Source organism: Pyrgilauda ruficollis, unplaced genomic scaffold, assembly GCF_017590135.1.
Source record: "Pyrgilauda ruficollis isolate IOZ18807 unplaced genomic scaffold, ASM1759013v1 scaffold15, whole genome shotgun sequence".
NCBI lineage: Eukaryota > Metazoa > Chordata > Aves > Passeriformes > Passeridae > Pyrgilauda > Pyrgilauda ruficollis.
In genome coordinates this window covers 15,257,105-15,278,477 of record NW_024513654.1, presented here as the reverse complement: position 1 = coordinate 15,278,477, position 21,373 = coordinate 15,257,105, and the positions used below count along the sequence as shown (strand labels likewise).

Sequence of the window (21,373 nt, the reverse complement as noted above, 5' to 3'; positions counted from 1 at the left end):
AGTTAGCATATTATAGGAAATCAAATCATTAACTAGGAGAAATGTTTTGTTTAATTAAAGACTTTATTAAAAGACGAAGCTGTTCATGCCTCTCTGTGTAAACAAGGTCTACACAGTACAGGTGTCAGGTGTTTGACATGAATTCTGGGCTCAGAATGTATTTGCTGTTCTACAGTGTCCGTTTCAACAAGTTAACTGCAATAGAAATATATTTGTGAAATGGGATACAATGATTGAATTTTGAGTTACCTATAAAAATTGACAATTATGAATGAAATATATGGTAGCATGTCTTACGAAGTCTAACAGATTTTTGAAAGATGGGAATGAAAAACTGAAACAAAAAGTTACACTATTTTGGGATAACTTGCTTTTATCTTAAATGAATGTTGTGTTTTATTCTGATTTCTTTTTGATGAAAATAATGAAAAAACCCGTTTTTTCTGTCCAATTTATTTGAACTTTTTACAACAACTATATACTCTAACAGTTTATAAAAAACAATAATATTTTATAGCTATAGTCCTGTTGCATGGTTAACATATCAGCATAGCTAACTGAGGGATCAAAACTATATATATTTATGCATTTTCACTATTTAAAATATTGGTTTATTCAAATATTAACTGTATAAAGATTTAAATAAGCCTAGAATCATAAATATGCAATTTGTTTGCTTTATTTGAAATAAAGCACAAATTCACAGTCTGAATAAGTTCCCATTTATTTTTCTTCTTCTGCAACTCTTTTCCCTTCCTTTCTGTACTAGGCAAGGCCACATCATCTTTGGCCATCAGTGAAACCCCTTAGCTAGAATTATTGTACTGTGAAACTGTTTGGGTTTTGCTTTTAAATCTTTGAAGACCTGAGAATAAAAACAAATATTCAAGTACACAAGATTAAAAATTATTTTCTGTGATTGAAATCCTTTTTTGTATGTAGCTAAACTTGAAAAATTTAGAACTAGGTAATTCCCATGTCATTCATTACCTTTTCCCTCTAGTAGGGAAATATACCAAGGAAAATTAGTTCAAGAAGAAATATTCTTTTCTGTGCTGGAATGGCTGTGATTTGGGTTAAAAAAATAAAATAAGTAAAATAAAAAGTCCCAAAAGATACTTCATTACAGTATTTTTTGAATAATATTGAAAACTTATGTAATGTCTTTAAATAATAATACTTGTCATATCTGTTTAATTTCTGTGAAACCAAACGCTCTCTGCTGAGTCTGCAAATCCAACCTTCACATTCTATTTCAAGTCATTGCTTCATAAGCATTTTTCTCTTTTCCTGTGAAGACACAGTAATAATCTTTAAGATTTATTACTCAGAGCTCAATTTCACACTGACAATGTAGGCAGTCTTTTGAAGGTGGAAGACAACATGTGCTCATGCCAACAGCAATGCAAAACTTCACATGCTGTAGGGAGAGGGGAAGGTTTGGGGGATGTTTGTCTCTAGCTCCTTGTCCTCTCTGGCAGAACTTCCAACTGTACTTCAGCTGTTGTCCCTGTGTACTCATTACAGCCTTTTGAATCTGGGGCTTTTCCTGCCTGCCTGTCTTGAGCTGCTGTCTGTAGATGTTGGAGGGCATTGTTTGCTTTGAGGGAAGGTGTTGCTTAGCTGGCAGCACAGGGGGAGTGTGGCACCACTGTTCTGTTCAGCATTGTGCAAGGCTTAATCATCACCAGCTTAAAACACCTAGTTCTGAAATGATGAAATCCATAGGATAAAAGAGATTACTTTTAAATGCATAATTGTTATGAATCTCTCAGTGTCATTAGTGGTATTATGCTTGTGTACATACAGAGTTGCACATGTGTTTAAACATGTTTTTATTATAAATGCTCTTGAAGTTCAGAATTAGGCTTCTGTTGAGGAATGAAATGTTGAAATATTTGGAGACATGCAAGCATAATCCTAAAGAGCAGCTAAACAAAAGAAGATGCAAATATTATATTGGAAGCATATTTGAAGGGGAAATGGTATAGCTTTTGTCTGTACTAGATCTAAATGAAATTTCTCTACTTGAAATAGTGTTTTGAATCAATTAGTGTCATAAGGTAATTTTTTAGTTCATATTGAGCTAAACGGTATTTTTATAAGGATTTTTATAAACTTTCATCTACGGAACCTTTTTAAAATAATTGATACTGTAATTTGTAGGGGAACTGTGGCACAAATTTAACTCAAAGGTGTCCTCCATCCTTTCTCTTGCTAATATTCAATACTATTTGTAGCCATACATTTCTGCAGCCATTGCTTCTCTTGAATATATGCTCCTTTCTAATTAGCTGAGTAACCAGGACTGAGTGATCAGCATGAATGGATAGTCACCTACATGGCAGGTGGTGAGCTGTCTTTAGGGCTTCTTGGAAACTCCAGAAAGCCTCAGTGACTTCAGTGGGAGAGAAGTGTGGCAGGTGAAAAGGAAGATGGGAATAAATGAGGTGCGTGATCTCTATAAGGAAGCACTGAAGTGTTGTGCTGGGATCCCTAACAATCTTCTGTAAAATAAATGTAGTCTAAAGGCAGTTAAATGAAACCCCTTTGTGAAATGCTGGAATTTTTTTTTTAAGGCTCCTCTGCACAGTGACTTTGCAGTCCTGTTGGGCTACAAATGTTCCATCTGCTTCCACTGTTCGTTCCTGTCTCATACAAAAATGTGTCATCTGTGAGGTCTGGTACTATTTGCTCTCCATCTGACTGTCTTTTCTTTTCATTAGTGTAATTTAGTTCTATTTATTCAGAGCAGAATAATTGGGAAAAGACATTAAGGAAGGGATTTAAGGCACTTTTTTAGATGTCTGTGTTGAGATTTTGGTTTTATTTGATTAATCCCATTTATGTGGGGAAGTTGTCATGCCATGACAGGAAATGCAATGACAACAAAACTATTTCATTTTTTATTTCCATCTTTGTGTTGTTTTTTAAATTGCCTTGTCTCCTTAAGAGCTATTGTACTTAGCTCTTCCTGATGTGTTGTTTTCAAACACATATAGTGTTTAGATATAAAAGTTGCTGAAGTAGCATTTTATATTTTCAAGTTTTGCCAATGCTTCTGTTATACCTTGAAATAAACTGCTTCAAATTGAAAGCTTGGATTACTTTTGTCTTGCAAGATCTTGGGTTGGCAGTTTAGTAGCTAATAAAAACTTTCTTTTTGTAGTGATAATATTCTGGGCAAATGTGTGACTAAATTCCAAGAGACATCCATCTCATTTAATAGTTTCGTTCTTACCTATAGGAATTTGCTGAGCCCAGTTGCCAGGTTGGGTTACTAATGTGTCACCATCTTAATGGCATATATAGAATAACAGAGAGGAATAACAAACACTGAGAAAGCTTACAAGGTTTGCACAACTAGACCTGATTTAGTTGTGAAGAGATCTGAGTGACTATAAGTGGAGGGAAAAAATGCCTGATATGAAGTGTGAGATAGCAAAGGCAGCGGGGTTCAGAGGAGCCCCAGAGTGTGGGAACTGTCACTTTGCACATCACCTTGTTAGGCCTTTCAGAACCACCTGTACAAGCAGCTGGTATTGATGCTGCCTTGGAAGCTGTGAGGTGGGCTTACTGATATCTCCAAGTCCCTTCTATAGCTGTTTGAAGTTTAAAAAGGGTGAAGGGGGGAAGCAGGGCAGCAATAGTAAGTATATGCTTTTTCTTCTTTCTTCCTTTCAGTTTTTTATATTGGCATCTGCACTTCCAGAGATCCATTTTGGCTGTTACTGAAGGCAGTATCTCTTATCAGTGGCTGCTAAAGGCTTTTTCTAGCAGAGGAAGTTTTCTGAAATTGTGTTCCTTTTAATCCAGCTTGGTAGCTTTTTAATACCTTCTTGTTTGTTTGTTTGTTTTCCCCACTGCTTTTCCTGCCTCACCACCTCACCAATGTGCTTTCCTTTCATCTTTGTGATCCTCTCTATTGTGGGTTAGTGCCATCTGCTTCCTCTGAATTTTAAGATTTGCCAGGCTACTCTAAGAGCATTACACATGATGCTAGGGGAGATGAAGCAGCCTGGCTGTTAAAAATGAGAGTTTTATTGGTAACAGATTTTTTAAACTAAAATGAAAATATGAAAACAGATAAACCTTCTCTCTTGCACAGTTGCTTGGCTGCTTGTATGCCTCAGGAAAGGACACCTAAGCTGATTTTGGATATTGACTGCAGTTCATATGTTTGATCAAGTGTTCGAGGCCCGGTGTGTGGGAATTAGCCGCATACAGCTTACATGTAGATTGTGCTTTTCTGGTGAAGGGATTCAGTTGTATATGTATGTGAGCATATGTTAGAAGGGAGATTGCTACAACACTCGCATTCTTAATATTGGAAAAAAACCAACCACAAGGGACTGTTGAGGTTCATATAACCAAGTTATTGTAGTGCCCATCTGCACATCCAGCCCATCTATCAGTGGAAGTTGAGAACCACCTTTTCAACCACTTGTTAGGTGAGTGACCCTCTCTGCAATTCTTCTGGATCCCTCTGTTGCAGAAAAACACATTGCATAATTATACTTGATTCTGTCACCTTCCCTCAGTTCATAAATGCATTTCCCTGGTATTTTAATTCACTTGTAAACTTCCAGATCCTAAGAACTGCAGAGACCCTCTGTTCAAAAGCAAAAGCTTGACATATTTTCCTTTCTGATCTTAGAAAATCATTGCATAACTCATAATGTCCTAAAGCAAGTATTGTTCTGAACTGCTGACTGCTTCAAGAATACAAATGAGTGTTCCAAGCTAGAAGTAAGATTCTGGTACCTTATAAATCAAGGAGGTTCCCAGTCTTGTCAAATAAACTTTCCTTTAGCCAGTATAACTCCAAAATTTCTAGTCTGGAAATGCTGAAGTCTTTTTTTTTTTTTTTTTTTTTCATAGAGGTAATGCTATTTTATGTCAATTTAAGATTTGTCTTTAAGATTTCTTTGAAGTGTGCATCTTTGATATTGTGGCCGCTTAACTGCATGAACAAGATAAATACCAGAAGTGAAGAAATAATGTTCTTAGAAATCTCAAAATACTTTCTATTAAGTCTTCCATAAAATATGATAATACAAATAAATGTTGTTGCCTATTTCTAAATTTGAAATTACATGACCAAATTCATTTTAAGGTATGATATGGAGAGCATGTAGATCTAGTCCTTTTGAGTTAATGTTTTATGGATTCACAAATTTATTGTTTCCTAGGACTGCTAATTATTTGATACAAATACAAGGTGCAGTTTCAGTCCCACATTATAATAAAAGAGTCAAAAAATCCCAGAAAAGTTCTTTTTCATCAGTTTCATGTAGCCTTGAGATGCAGTTAAAATTTGAGTGAGTTTTGATTTACTGCAACAATGGGCAATCTTAGCTGCAGGCTTTGGGGAATTCCAAGGCATTAACACTGAGTTTCCTTGATTGCATTGCAAGATTTGAGGTTTGGGGAGTTTGTTCTGCTGGTTTGTTAAAAGCTTAAAGTTCTGTCCTTCATGATACAGTTTCATGTCTGTAAAAGTATACTTGGCTTCTGGGATGAGGTGAGTTAATAGTTTCAGGAGAGTTATCAGCAGGTGAAAAAGAATCTGTTGTTCCTTTGCATTTGAGGCCATGCAATTTGGGACACTGCAGTTATGTAACTTTGTACCTGACAGTTACAGAACGTTGCTAAGGATGGACAAACACCAACACAGAGATGATCCTGCTGCCAGCTGCACAATCCATCCGTGCACTTTTTACATGGGAAAATGTGCTCATCCCCTCCTAAAGCACCTGGGTTTGCCTTAATATGTAATGATCTAGGAGGTACCTAGGAAAGAATCATTTCTGTTGAATTTAGAAACATTTCAGGAGATGGTTTTCTGTGCAAAAGGACATTTAGATGTGGCACCAAAACCAGTACACGGGGAGCAGATGCATTAGTGGGGGTGCAGTTTAAGGAGCTCCCAGTTGCTTTTTGTCTTTTGTTGGAGTTGCCAAAAAGAGAAAGTAACTTCATATACGTAGCTCTGGTAATTTCATTGTTTGTAATACTGCAGTAATCTTATTTTCTCACAAATGTCTTAATTCAAGAGCAATTTCTAAATTGTTTACTTTCTAAAGTATTTACTCAAACTGGAGACATTATGAAATTTACCTGATGAACTATTCCTGCTATTTCATCTCTTGTGCTGTGAATTTTGACTTGTGAGCAAGATGGGTATTTTTTATTTAACTTGTTTCAAATTACATATTGAAACTTCACATCCTGAGAAAACAACATAATAAAGTGTGCATTGGCATTCTGAAAATTCATGCTGAAGAACTCAGCCTCTTGGCAAAAATGAACATTTTAATATAAATACTAGTTACAACTGAGATAATTTTCAAATTGTTTGTATATGTACACAAAATATAAGCAACAATGGTGAAACTTCACCTTCTTTGAGTATTTAAATGTGATGCAGTGTTTTTAAATCAGCAAAAACTGACTTGCTTGTCTTACTGTTTAAGTGAATTGCACAATATATTTTGTGCCTGAATTTACCAGCAAATATACCTTCAGTGACTTTCAGTAACTTTTATGGACTTAAAGATTGTGTGTGAATACAAATATAGGATAAAAATATTATTCTGCAGTGCACTATTGCATATTAAGTGTTATAATATATGAGTAGTAGTAGGGCATTCTATAATTTAAAGAAGCTTGTGGTCAATTTCTGCCATCATATACAAATCTTGATCACAGCCTAACATTAAGCATATAAAGCTTTGTTTTCTTCAGAAGAAACACAAGAGTCTCTTTCATCTCTTACTGAAATAATGCTTCTCTATTTAATTTTTAGATTAACATTCTGAGAAACCTCTTTCAGATAAATTGCTCTCAGAATGTGTCCATAAGTAGACCTTGAAGCATGCTTTTTTTGGGAATGTGGGCATTCATCAGGACAACGAGTTGCTACAGGAGATCTGACAATGATTCTTTGCCATCATTATATAGGGCAATAACTAGAAAGCAGGAGGACTAATTCTATTCTTGCTGCAAAGCCAGCTCTGGTGTTAATTCTCAGTATTGCCTGCTATGCAAGAAGCAGAGTCTCTCTCAGGGCTTACCAACCTCCTCACTGAGGCTGAGTAGCTGTTCACACAAACAGCCCCTGCTGTGTTCATGTTAAACATAAATTGCAAAGCAATTCATCATAGCCCTTGAAAATTTTAATACCCCCCAATGACCTACTCATGTAGTTGCCTTTTTGTGACCTCATTGATAGTGGGAGAAAAAAGGTGTAGGGGCATGGTGTTTCTTCAGGGCTGGAGGAAGCAGCTGCTTGGGTAGAAGAGAGGTTCCTGTGCTGAAGGAGGGCAAGCCTTGCTCTGAGTAGCCCAAGGGCCCCTCGGTCAAAAGAAATGTAGCCAGGGAATGCTGAGGGGTCTGGTGGGACACCTGGGTGTGTAAGGCAGGACTGCCAGTCACTGTGTCAGAAATAGGAGATGGGAAGGAGCAGGAACACTGAGAGTGTTACAATGAAGAGAGAAGGAAACAAAACAAAGCTCTGTTACCTCTTACCTAAGCTCGCTTCTGTTGAAAAACCTGCTTGATCCCCAGCCTTCTGCATTTGGTTACCTTGGAAGGATAGATGGCTTTTGTGATAGATAGAGATCCTGTGTGGAAGACATGTGTTTTCCAGATTATTTTCTGTTTTTCTAAAAATTCAGATCAAAAATTCTCATTTTTGCATTTGCCACTACATCACAAAATACAGTTGTAAAGTTGTCCAACATTATGGATTTGCCATTGATGCATGTCTCATTGAAATGCTGTGTTACTTCTGGTAGTTATGAAGGCATTTTGTCAATCTAGTTTTATTCATCTGAAGGTAATGGCTATTGAGTTCATATTGTTTTAATAGGATTTTAGTGTTTACATATGGTTAATTATTTAAATTGAAACATAATTGGAAAATATGTTCTCCACAACTATTTAATAAAATGCAAAACTGGTTCTTTTAATTAGGGTTACTGTTGATGATGTTTATTTCCACTTAAAACCATAATCCTAAATTACTGTTTTATAATGCTGTCCTATATGCTTGATTTTTTTTTAATACCTTTGCCCTTTGCTATGTAGAAAATTTGCACAGCAGGTATGTTCTTTTTTTTTTTTTTTTTTTTTTCCTTCCCTGGCTGTATCATCTTCAACTTTATTTCTTGTCTTGGGTTGTTTGAATTTCATCCTGCACTTTTAAATGTCTTTTCCTTCTTTATGGCGGGAGGGGAAAAAGAGAAGAGGTAGAAGCTACATTTTAATTGCTTTTGGAGCTAAATCTAATGACAGCTGTACCGACAATTTTCTTCTGTGTTTACATGCAGCCAGGAGCTATGGGCGGAGAAGAGGTAAAAGTATTTACTAAATGTTTTGTTTGCTGAATAGTGGGAGAAATAAATATTTAGTTTTCTTGTGGTAAGATGATGTTACCAGTTTTAACATTATTTAGTTGATCAATTGCTTTGTGTAAATCAATCTCTCATTCTTCCCTTGCTAAACCGCTCCCTTTTAACAGCATCTTAAGGCAGTGATGATCCTGAGCTGGTAACTTCAAGTGTTGCTATTACTAGAGAACTGGAGGATGACTGAATGTAAAGATTCTCATGACATTTGTTTGTGACTTGAAATGCATAGTGTTCCAAAAAAAGATCAGTTTTGGGTTTATGTTTGGTGTTTGTTTGCTTTGTAGAAGTCCAATGTTTAACTGCTGCATCGAACATTTGAAAATGACTTTTTTCTTACATGAAACATCTTTTGCTGAATATTAGACTTCATTACAATGAATTGCCTCAGATAGAACATGTGTGAATACCAATACTAGTAACTGTCCTCAACAGTGAATATTGATAATAATTTTTAAAAGGTACAGTATTTGAGCACATTTTAACAGTATTTCATCATAGACAACCCTTAAAACATAAAAGTAAACTGAAAATATTTTATAAATGTACAGTGCTACATATCAGTTTATTCTGAGAGGTGAAGGAACAAGGACAATAGCAAGTCCAACAGCTGTACTGAGCAAGCCACTAATGCAGCTTACATTTATGTCCTGTGCTGTAGCTTACACAGACTGGTTGTTATTGAGAAAATAACAGTGAAAATAGCAACTTTTAACAATTATGTTTAGGCAGTGCCATCTGCATGGGGTACTTTAGCATTAAACTTAATTGTATCTTCCTTTCCATTAAGTTCTCTGCCAGCTATGCAGGTGACATTGTCCCCTTTTCCAAATGTAGAATTTGCATCACATTTGTGAAGAACCTTAGAGACAGATATATCCATCACACAAACCAATAGTGTCTAAGGGCTTGTAATTTCTATGGGTTGAGTGGTAGGCTGTACAGGCCATACTAACACAGTTTGTAATACAGAATTTGCTCTGATTTTGTTCAAAGCGGACACATTTTAGTGTTCATTTGATAGCTAAGTCTGAAACAAAAGATTCCGATTTTCCTCACAAACTTACTCTCTGTACACATGAACACTGTTTAATTTTATTTTAAGATTGTGGCAGCTGTTTCCAAGTTGATCAAATAGTACCAAAGTAGGAAAGGAGGTAGGAATCAGTGGGATACTATGAATTACTGGCAACTCCTGTTTACTTGTAGAAGCAAAATACAATAATGCAGAAGTAATTGTGATGAATGTAATTTAGGCTCTTTTATACAAATATTAGTGAAGACAGAACAGGGCAAACAAGTTCTGAATGTGCTGGCTTTTCAGATTTTTTTTTCTCACTACCAAGAAGCATGTTTCATTCCACAAGACTTTCAAGACTTTTTTTCCTTTGTGAAGTGCAGGCTTTTCCATACTAACAAGTAGATTTATGTGTGTGTGTGTGTGTGTGTCTTGTCATTAATGTTAGGGATTTTGACTTGCCTCATTCATATTGAAGTCTGCGATGTTCATGCTTTATCATTACCTTGACTTTTATGATGTTGGTTTTGAGCTTCCTTAACGTTAAGCATGAAATTCTACAACAGTCTGTTGAAAAAATGTGTTGGTTATCAAATATTCTCATATATCTCTCTCTATTATTGCTTTTGCCATTTGCATGGGGATAATATGCAGAGTAACCACAGGCAAGTCTGTGCAAGGACTCATTTTATGTTTGTTACACTTGGATATTTTAATTAGTGTTTGATTCTGTCACTTGTGACTAAGCATCTGAGAAGAAGTTTTGTCAGACACTTCTTGAGACTTGCCATAAATTCTCAGTTCCCTACTTGATTCTCTTTTTCCTTTGAGAAAAGAGATGAGCAATTCTTTGTAGGTATCATGCTTAGAGCTGTTGAGTCATGTTCTTGGTGCCTTGTTTTTTTAACTTTTACAACCAGTTTTTCAGGTACAGATGTAAGCACCGCTGTCGGAAATCAGCCCAAACTATTTTGCTACACTGACAACTCAGAGATGCCCAGGGAGGGGTACAGGAGTATGTTACAAAAGAAGTGCATTTAGTGATGCTTTCCTGTAATGTTGTCCCAGAAATTTGCCCAGGGGGGGTGTCTTGAGGTGATGTTTTAATATTTATTACCTTAGGTTGCATTTTTCTCCTGTTCTTACTCATTCCCTTTTCTAAGCCTACATAAATTTTTAAACATCCCAAAAAGTCTGTAGCAAGGGTTTCCGAAGTTTGCCTTGCTTTCAGCCTTGGCATGTACTGATTGTGTTCAGTGCAGTTCATTTTTCCCTATACTGGAGAAGACCATGAACAGTCATGCCCTATTCCATTGTCTGGGTGCTTTCCATTATTTTAAATGTATTCTTACATTTAGCTCTATACTTGACTTAGCTCTAAACTTACAGAACATCATTTGCATTTATTTAAGGTGCTTGTAGACCGCCAAGTGTCTGGCATGGTGCTTAGATGTGATACCTTGCTTTCTAAGTTGCTGTGAATTTTTATTATTTCCTTCAGAACTCAGTCTCCTCTGCAGATCTGTATTTTATTTGAACACCTTGTTATTAATTTGATATGTCATCTTCTACTAATGGCTCGTGTTTGTTGTTTGTTTACTTTCTTACAAGAAGGTAGGTTTATGAGCAGGAATTAAAAGATGATTTTTCTCTCCAGTAATGTCAATCTCTGGGATATTTTCAGATTTCCTGCTTTTCAATGAGTGTTCTGATTTGGTATTTTTACACAGTTGTAGTATTCTTAATTATTTTTTCTTTCATGCAAATGTTCTCTTTTATGTTGAAATGCATATGTTTATACATGTGCATGATGTGTTTGTCCATTAATAGAATATTCATCAAAAGTCACTTCTGTTTTATGTTCTAAACCCACCATTTCTGACAACAAGTCTTTGAAAGGTAGCATCTCTACATCTTTCTCTGATTGTGGCATTATTTTTTATGTTGATGTGTAAATGCACAGTAGGATTTTTACTTCGGTGGATTTTTGTATCTGTAATCTCTTTCATTGTTTAACATTCAATATATTATTTTCAATTAACAATTTTCTGGTGCCTGATGTTTGTAACAAAAGATCAGGCTTGTGTTGTGTGTCAGTGACTTTCCTGACTTTGTTAGCTCGTTTTCCCAACGCAGGATTACTGCTTCTTTTTTGTAATCTGTCCTTTGCTGCTGGAGACAATTACTGATATTTTCAGTGTATGTTTTTTTGACAGCTGTCCCTCTGTCTTGATTTTTCTCCTTGCCTCTGTTTTTATTTCCTTCACTTCCTCTGCTGTTAATACCAGTATGGTATTAAACTGTAGGTCTTGCTATGTCAATTTCATGTGATTCATTACCTTTTAATTTAATTATGTGCATTTACAAAGGTATAAATATATTTGTATTTGTAATCAACCTCCCCATAAACTGTCTGCATCAATTAATTATAATTCCATCCCTGGGAGAAATCCTCCATGGTATGAGGGGACAAGTAGCTTTTTCAGAGTTGACGTGTGGTTCTTATTTATACATCTCTCTATATTGCAGGATGTATTTTTCAACTCAGGTATAGGGAATTGTTAAATTCCAAAGATGGCAAGTGTTGCTTATATGCAGTCTTTGAATATTTTTTAATCTTCCTTGTTAATAAATCTGTTCTTAAGAATAATGTGTGTATACTTTGTTAGTAATAGCAAAAAGTTACTATTGCATCAGATTGTTACAAATAAGTTCTTTACTTTTCATTGACAAACTGAGTAGCAGCCATTTATGTTGATTTTGCCCATTCATGACTGAAAGTTAAACTTTTAACTCAGTAACAAACAGGATGACAGGCTGTTCTAGCTAACAATGTTTTCCTTCAAGTGCATGTTTGTTGTTTATTTGAAAAGATTTTTTTTTCTTGTTCACTGAATCTCTTCACTTCCTGTTTAATATCCACAATCCAAAGCTTTTCCATGTTTATTTTGCTGTTTGCCCCCATGCTCAGCGTGGGCCTGTGTTCCCTGGAGGTGAAACTGCTGCAGCCCTTGCTGTCAGGATCCTGTACAGCACTCAGAGGACTGTCCTGCTCTGCAGTGCAGTGGCTTGAGGGATCTTAACAGATCTTGAAAGAATGATCTTACGGAAAGTGCAAATCTCTAACTGGTTTGAAATGTAAATCTTGCGAAGGTTATTTCTGTAGCTATGACACATAATTTCATCAGATAACTTGCTTTTCATTTCTATCCATTTTTGCAAGGGTTTGTTTTAAAGCTAAATTAGGTTTATGGTCTTGTAAGGGTAATACACTCTTGGAAAAATAGAAGCAATACTAATGAACATGAATTGGAGACCTGGACCACCTAGCTGGGTCCTTTAATGCAAGTTCTGTTAAAGTAAAACAGTAAAAGGGAAAGTTTTTTACTTAAATATTTAATTCTCCAGGAAATAGTGTTAACTGTAGATCCCACAAAATCTGTTCCAGGTCGGTCTTCGCTGTTTCCTTTTGAGGATGGCTTCCTAGACGACAGCCATGGGGATCAGTCATTGTCCTCGGGTCTCAGCTCTCCGACACGCTGTCAAAATGGGGAACGAGTGGAACGCTATTCTAGAAAGGTGTTTGTTGGAGGTCTTCCTCCTGACATTGATGAAGGTACTGTGAATCACTTGCATTGCTGAGATGTGGGAATTGCCTTTCATATAATTTCTATTAAAAAGGTGATATTTTCATAGAGGCTAATGGATTTTCCCAGGTGTGTCTCCTGTAGTGCTCATGGCGTTAATTAGAACAAACACACCCTGCCACCCCCTGCAACACCCAAGAGTTTACCTGATGTTCTTGTGTGCTGTAGATCAGAAGAGATGGAGACAGAAGTGGCTGCCTAGCAGGTCTTCTGATCTGCACGTCTTCCCACGACTGTCAAGTGGGAAAGCTGAAAAAGGGAACTTAGTGGGTACTGTCTCTCCTCCATAGTCTTTTCCTATTCTTGGATGTGGTTGACTTTAAAGACTTTATTAATGCAGTTCTTGCCAAAATACTGTGGGCTTTAAATAATCAGCTCGTGCACCCAGCACATATGTAGGGTTCAGGTGATAAATATAGGGTAATAGTATGGTTACAAAGCAATAACCTACTCAGCAAGGATGGTCAGAGTTTTTCTCCATCATTATCTGCTCTACTTGCATGTATCCCCACAAACCCTTACTCCCAAACTAAAATCATGACAGTTTTTGGTGTATTTTTCATGGCTGGAATATAGCTGGAATCCACCACTGTCTAGCTTCAATGGGCATACACAGGGAATTTGAGGATGTCTTATAATGAAATGAGGGAGATCTCTAATCTACTAATCTGAAGCCTAAACCATGTACAGTTTTAATGAAGAAATAGTATGAGTTGCCAGTCTATGTTTACAAACACCTCAAACGCAGTGCCCACATCACACCAAGAGTTGCAGGGCTGTTGTATGGGGTCTGGTGGCTAATCTGGATCTGCAGCTGTAAGAAGCACCAGCCCAACTGATGTGCACATTTCTGCTTCACTCAGAGTCAAATTATATGCCCAGTCTGTCCTGTGAGGAAGTAACATGGTGGCCTGGGAGCTGTCAGCCTCTTTCTTGAGAGGTCTCCTTCAGTAACCCTTTATCCTTCAGCTCTTCAGGTACACAATATGTGTGTTCTGTCTCCTGACTGAAATTCTGATATGCAGTTCATGGGGTCAGAGAAAGTGGACACATCTCAAACAGCAATCCAGACTCTGTAAAACCCCATTGCCTTTTCTCCTGATGGCTTGTTACTCTGATCTACCTAATATCGCATTAGACATTATTTTAAACTAATTCTTTCTTTAAAGTATGTCTAAAAATGTATTGAGAAAATAAGATTTTTTCAAAAACAATTTAAAATGCTTTTTTCTGAAGGATTTGCACATAAAACAAAATTGTCCTATAGGATAGCTCCTGATGTGTGTTACATGGTGGTTCCAAGTTGATGCTTAAAAGTGAAGAAAAAAACTGGGTAATTCAAGGCAGATTTCCTGAAGGGCCTGAGGAAGGTGAAATGCCCACAGTGGCATCACTTGCTGCAGCCTCTTTCTAGGGCAAGCTGCAAGGAGCAACCGTGCTGACATGGAGCTCCTCCATCAGTCCCATGTGGCTGCATCTGACCCTGCTTTGTGGCTATAATTAGAAATAGACCGCAGCTGAAGCATATTCACTTCTGATAGATCATGTTTGCATTTAATCCTGCTGCAGACTTCCACTAGTGGAATGTAAAATCACTTTTTAAAGCAGCCATATACAGCACAGAGATTAAAGAATATTTAGGCATCTGCTATGGACATCATTGCAGTTTTCACTGTTCTTGTTTTGTTTTGCTTATTAAGCAAGACCTTTTTGCCTTTCCAGGTTTTTTTTGTCAGTTTTTATGTTCTCTCTAAGGTGCCTCATTCATTTTTTTGTAGATGAGATCACTGCCAGCTTTCGTAGGTTTGGACCTCTTGTGGTGGACTGGCCTCACAAAGCTGAAAGCAAGTCATATTTTCCACCTAAAGGTAATTAGTTTAAAATATACTTAAGAGGGCTGTTCTGGTAAAAGGAAATTACATCTGCCATGTAGTAATCCACTGTAGAGCAAAATTGTTACTCTTTATGGTGAATTTTCTGTCTTTCATCAAGCATATTTTCAGCCATTGTCCTGACGGGGAAAAAAAATTCACAATTTGGTTATTGATATGTGCTCCTCTGTGTGTACTTCTTCAGCACACCTTGAACCCTTGAGTTATGCCTTAATTTGTACCAGCAGTAGGTAGAATGCAAGTTTCAGAAATTTCATAGCTGATTCTGTTGTGATTAGCATGTTGCCAAACCCATGGGAGTAAGAGGAAGTCCCTTGGATTGGGTCACTGGGTTGGATACCCAGTGTTTTGCAGGGAAGTGACTCCAGTTGTGACCCAGGAGCTGTGGTCCTGCTCCACATCAGGGCTCCCCAGGCACTGGGGTACAGAGTGGGCTCAGCTCAGAGGGCACCTGGGTAGGGCCAGAGTGTGAGCAGGGGGGCAACCTCTGATGGGGCAGCACAACATTAGCACACCTGTTTTGGGTGAGAAGGAACAGCTTGTGGGAAATCTCTTTGGGAGGGTTATTGGCTAAATCAAACTGCTCTTCCTGTACGCTGCTCTCTCTGATTTTGTGCAATACATTCTGCTCTCTTTCACGTGTGCCTCTTGCATGTAGCTCCTGAGTTCATTCGTGATCTGAAACAGTAGCAGCAAGTTGTACACAAAATTTCTGGTCTATATGCAAAGATTTCCATTTCTCATTGACCCTGGAAGCTCTTAATTGCTCATTAAGGACACTGATTATTTTGGCAGAACTATGGGCTGTTCAGTCAGTGAACTAGCTAATCCTGAAATATTTTGGTAGATATAGTTTGACAGTAAAAACATACAAATAAAAGCCAACTTAATTTATTTGGGTCTATATGCAAAGATTTCCATTTCTCATTGACCCTGGAAGCTCTTAATTTATTCAGAAGCTTAATTGCTGGAGGTGAGATAACACTGTGACAAATACTTACCCTGTGAACAGTATTTGGGACACTTAAAATCAGAAGAGAAGCCCATACATGCTTCCTCTTTCCTGTTCCATTCTCACCACTCAGTCTTGCTGTCAGCAGTTATGCAGCATCTGTTCTTGAATTTAAAAACAAATCAAACAACCCTAAAAAAAAAAACAAAAAACACCCCAAACCTCAACCCCCCTGCAATATTCCTAAGGAGAGTTGGTAAAATACATGCTTTTCCCTTTTTGTTATTTTTAAAGATCTCTGGCGTCTTTCTGGCTAGTGAATTCTATTTGTGCCTTCACTTAAAAGTTGTTTTTTTTAAAGTAGAAAAGCTAGCTTCTCCTCCTTGTCCTTATTATCTCTTAGTATTCTCTACTTGTTCCCCTTTTTTAATTTTTTTTCCTCTTATTAATTCAATAAGTAACTATTTCTTGAATTAACATGGGACTTTCAATTTTCATTTTGTTCTCTATCTGACTGTGGACTAGTTATGCCTTGACAAACTTGTCAAATGTTTTTGAGTAAGATCTATTTTAGCAGAAGACAAGGGAATGCAGCCTCACTTCTATTTTTGTCATGATTCTAATATAGGAAACAGCTTTCAAAGCCCCTGCCAGTTGCCCTGAACGTCTGTCTGAAAGTGCTAAATAACAGTCAATCCCAACTGTTCCAGATTTATTTATATCTGACTTCTTAGTTATCAGTCAGGGCTGCAGCATCAGACATCCTGCATGCCTGGCTCTGACATTCACTTACAGTCGTGGTGAGCTGCGTAGGTAAAATGTACTTGATTTACTGTGATCCCACACAGGCAGCACCTACGCAGAAGGCAGAATACTATGTCCAGGAGTCAGAGGGTAACATTTGAATGTCTGTTCTAATTTTTTCACAGCTTTTAGGTTGGTTTTTTTTTGGTTTTTTTTTTTTTAATAAAGAGTACTTACTTTTCAGAGTTATTATGGAATCATTTTCAGAAGTACCACAATAAAATGTCTCCAACGCTCATTTTGATCAGAAGTTCCTTTAGACCTAAAATTTAAGTTGGTGGGCTTTGGTTTTGGGTTGTTTTTGTTTTACTTTTTTATTTTAAGCTGTTTTGGTGTATTATTGGACATTTCCTTAAAAAATACAAAAAGAGATTCGAAATTATGCTTGGTGCAAAATTCAGTGAGACTTACTCCGCTGTCAAGTACTCATGAATGAAAATGTTTTCTCCCTTAATTTTTCTAGATGTCTTGTCTTCCATGTTGCATTGCTAGTCTGTGTATTTTCTGACATTTTGAATATGAGTCTTTCAAATGGAAAACATGTCCAAAAAAAGGACAAATGAAATTCTAGAGGAGAGAATGAGCTGAGGTTTGTGTGCTAGCAATCTTGAAAGAAAACAAGAAAAATGAATTGTTGGAGTGAAGTGGGCATGATGCAGAGGCTATTCACACATTGATAAAGCCTGACCTTCAAGGCTTCTCCCAGCATCTTGAATGTGCCCTAGAGGCAGTAAAATTGAGCCCTGCTTTTTCTGAGCATATGTCATCACCTCCAGATGGACTTCAGTGTCCTTTTGATGGATGACCTTTTCCATTACTGCAGGGTCAGGTCATTGGGCAGTGCCTGGTCTTTCAGCAAGGTTCAGGATTTTTGTCTGTTTGCTTTGGTAAGTGTTCACTGAGAGGTTTGGGGTAGACAGCATCAGTAGGTGATGCCATGGGTCAGCACAGCCAGTGAAGTTTTATGCTGCAGCTGCTTCACATCATTGTTTTCTGTCTTCAGTTACATCCAGGTAAAGCAACATCCCCTGCAGTCCTGAGTGAATCAATACAGATTTCCAGTATCTACTTGTTGGTATAATTTATTGAATTTTGGAATGTTTGCTATGCTGATGCAACACATGAATTCCCTGTAGTTGGCCTGTATTAGGGGCACTCTGTTGATATTCTTAGGGCTAGGAAGAGAAGGCTGCAGAAACCATTAACTATGGCTAATCTGATCGAGCATGAAATCTGAAAGATTAAAATGTTGCTTACAGTCTGGTGACCTCCACCATCACCCCCAGCCCCCCTGAGGGCTTTATCTGGTTAGTTTAGTGAGCAAGTCAGGCCATAGATGTGTAGTCAGTTCCAGCAAGCCCTATTAGCTAATTTATTCGTTGGTGGGCTTGATTAGCTTAGCTGTAGTGGCATGTGAGCTGTCATTGGGACCAGTTGGAGTCCAAAAACATTCCTGCAACACTGAGCTTGAACAAAGGTTTTCCTGGATTTGGCATCCTGAGCAGGATGGAGTCACCACAGGTCTGCTTAGGCACATTACCTCACATTGGTGCTGGGCCTGATGGACATAAATGTTTGTGTGTGAAATGATGCTGAGCTGGGATCTCCAGCATGGTGAGTTACTCCAGGCTTATCCCAGTGTGCTTATAACGGTGCCATTTTGGATCTTGGGGGATGGCAGAGCAACACAGATGTATCTGCAATATATTCCTCAAGCACATCATTGCTATCTGTATATTCCAGGTTTTCCTGTTTTCTCAGATATTCTAGGGGTTCGTTACCCTTACTGAATCTTGCCTGATGTCACAGAATACACTGATCAGTGTTTGTGAAAGCAGTCTGCCTTTGTCAGTGTTTGAGTTATGTGCATTGTAACAGCAAACCCAGAATCATTCTGTAGATCAAGCACAACTTACCTTGGTTGCCAGTGAGTTCCATATTGCTGAGAGAACAGGGATGCTCTTGTCACTGAAAATGAATATTGTGCACTTGGACAAGAGAAGCTGCCAACAGCTGACAATGTGTGGAAGAGGCTCCTATTTCTAGTACTGAGCATCTGCATTGTTGCCTTAACATTTCTTTTTACCCCTCCTGTGCATTGTAAGCTTAGCACCATGTTTGTATGTTTGTGTCATGCATGAGGTGGTTTTCAATGCTTTGCCTTCCCGTTGCCTGAGAAGTCTTTGGATTACTTCCTTTGGCATCTGTTTGGATATGTTACTAACTGAACTGGCAAAATTATAAATGCCATGTGTTGGTCTTGGGTAAGCAGATGCCCACTTCATAATGTGTTTACTTGGCTTTCACCCCAGAATTTGGGAATTAAATGTGGTTTTTGGTTAAGTATCTTTTGAGTACCTATCAGACATTGAGAAATAAAGAGGATGCTATCAAAAGTAGTTGCACATTACTATGTCACAGTCTATTTATCTCTGGCAAAATCCAGATAATTCATGTTTTATTTAAATATAAATTGATGGGGTTTTCACTTATTTGCTGGTGTGCTGAGTTAAGCAATGCTTATGCTAACTACAGTGATTTTTTTCTTTCCTTTTTTTATTAAACAGATGGTGCCAACTGTTTCAAAAACACTTTTTTCAGTTGTTTTTTCTTTAACAGATTGCTAGCTTTAAAACAACTTTTAAAAAACTCTTCACTGTTTTTTCCTTGTGATAACTATGATTTTTCTAGTAATCACTAAGAATTTAAAACACCATGTGTTTTAAAATGCCAAAAATTATGCAAAAATTTTCCTTTTTTCCATTTAGAAACACTGATATTTGGATAGGAATGAGAATTAGAGTTAGAAAATGAAGCATGGCAGAGCTTGAAGATAGGATGGATTTGGAATGGGAGGAATGCCTTGGCTTTACAGTCGCTTCAGATGTGTGATGCAGCAGTCTGATCCTTTTGTGTTTTCCCTATTCTTCAGTTTGTTATGCTGTTATCTGATAAAATTAAGCACGTTTGTCCCTACTGCTCCACATGGGACACTAGGGTGAGGGAGATCTCATGAAAAACAAAACAGTATAAGCCAAGTTGCACAAAGTAACATGAAATTATTCTCATGCTTTAATTTAAAAACAATTGGTGGGACAGTGTGAGCCTCTCTGATTCTCTCCAAAGCACTGTTTAGATGGGAACACTGTTGTTGTAGTCTTTTCACTGATCTTGATTTCATGGATGATGACCATTTCCATGGTTAATTCCATTGCCACTGCAGTGGCAGTTGTAGTTTCTGCCAGAGGAACAAGAGTGAACAGTTGCAAGGATAAAGTGTGGAATCGTAATTCCAATTTCATTAGTTATGTTCCAAAGAAGGTATCTGGTTTATGCAAATACAGCAGTCTATTCTAGAAAACTGCCTGCTTTGGCTTAACTGATCAAATATGATACCAGCACAGTCCAGCATGCAATGCTGAGCCAATTTTTGTATTTAAAGAACTGAAGTCAGAGATCACAATATTTGTTAGAACGGAAACTGACGTTCCCTACCCAGAAATATATTGTATGGCAAAGAGTGATTCTGGGAGGGTTTTTAGATGTTGTTTACGTATGTTCCAACACAGGGACTGTGTGCAGTGTCAGTTGCTGTACCCACTGACATCTGAGGCCATGTCTGTGATTTGTAGTCCCTGTGTCTTCCCACAGCAGGGCAGCATCATCCCAAATCAATGCAAGTCACAAAATGTGTGGTGGCAAAATGCAGTACACACTTATGTATTCTTCTGTATCTGTGTGACTTTAGCTTGCTTTGCAGAGAATTTTCTTTAAGGTTTTTGGTGACTTTTGTTTGAGCCTCCCTTTTTTAAGCTCTTAACACTGTTTCCTGTCTTGTCATAAATGTTTGAGGATTCTAGGTGGTGTACTGATAATGCTGATTTTTAAATGTCTGTCTTTGAGACAGCTGTGCCAGGTATCTAAGAGCATTCAAGGAGCTTGCTTCATGTAAGTGAATTTCTGTCTCTAAAACGATGCCGTTTGCAACTTCTTTTTCTAGGGGAAAACAAGAATCTGGTGAGGCAAAATACGAAAGTATTTTTGAGCCATCCAAGCCCAGGCAGAGCAAATCTGATTCTGAAGTAGCATTGCAGGATTATTCTCTCCCAGCTTTCATGTTGCTTTCAACAGATCCTACTTTCTTTCAGAGCTGTTAGGTTGCTATAAAAGAAACCACAATTTTTAGCAAGTATTTAACCCTTTTTCAATAATTTGAACATATCTAAGTACATGAAAAGCTTTCCATGTTTATCTGTAGAGGTAGCCAGACCACTGTTGTCAAATGGAAGGAGTTAAATATTTGCCTTATTCTCATTAACCACTCCTAAAACCCAAGTAGATTTTACTGTGGGTTGTTAAATCTGTCTCACCCCTCCCCAATACTATTTTTATTAAATGTTGCCTTTTGTTTTGTTTTGTAAATGGAGATACATGAATTGATCTGTAAGTATTACGGGCTTCAGGATAAAAGCTGTCCTTTGAATAGTGTTTAAGTTGAGGACTTAGTATTATTTTGTGTTTTGTAGTAACTTCTGCTATCTTGTTTCACTAATAATTTATGAAGCACTGAATTATCCTTTCAAATCTGAAATACGTTGAAGGAGTTGTTGCAGGTGGTGGTGCAGAGACAGATTCTGTACTAGCACTGC

The 21,373-nt window shown here is 37.4% G+C and overlaps 1 protein-coding gene across 7 annotated transcripts in view; it reads left to right on the top strand.

Annotated features, from left to right (window-relative positions):
• Window positions 1-21,373, top strand: part of CPEB3 (cytoplasmic polyadenylation element binding protein 3) — a 79,986-nt gene that overhangs the window by 39,739 nt on the left and 18,874 nt on the right. For all 7 annotated transcript variants that reach the window (XM_041461422.1, XM_041461425.1, XM_041461427.1 and 4 more), the window contains exons 5-6: window positions 12,878-13,045; window positions 14,855-14,944. In XM_041461422.1, coding sequence (XP_041317356.1) covers window positions 12,878-13,045; window positions 14,855-14,944 — 258 coding nt within the window. The remainder of the gene's footprint in view (window positions 1-12,877; window positions 13,046-14,854; window positions 14,945-21,373) is intronic.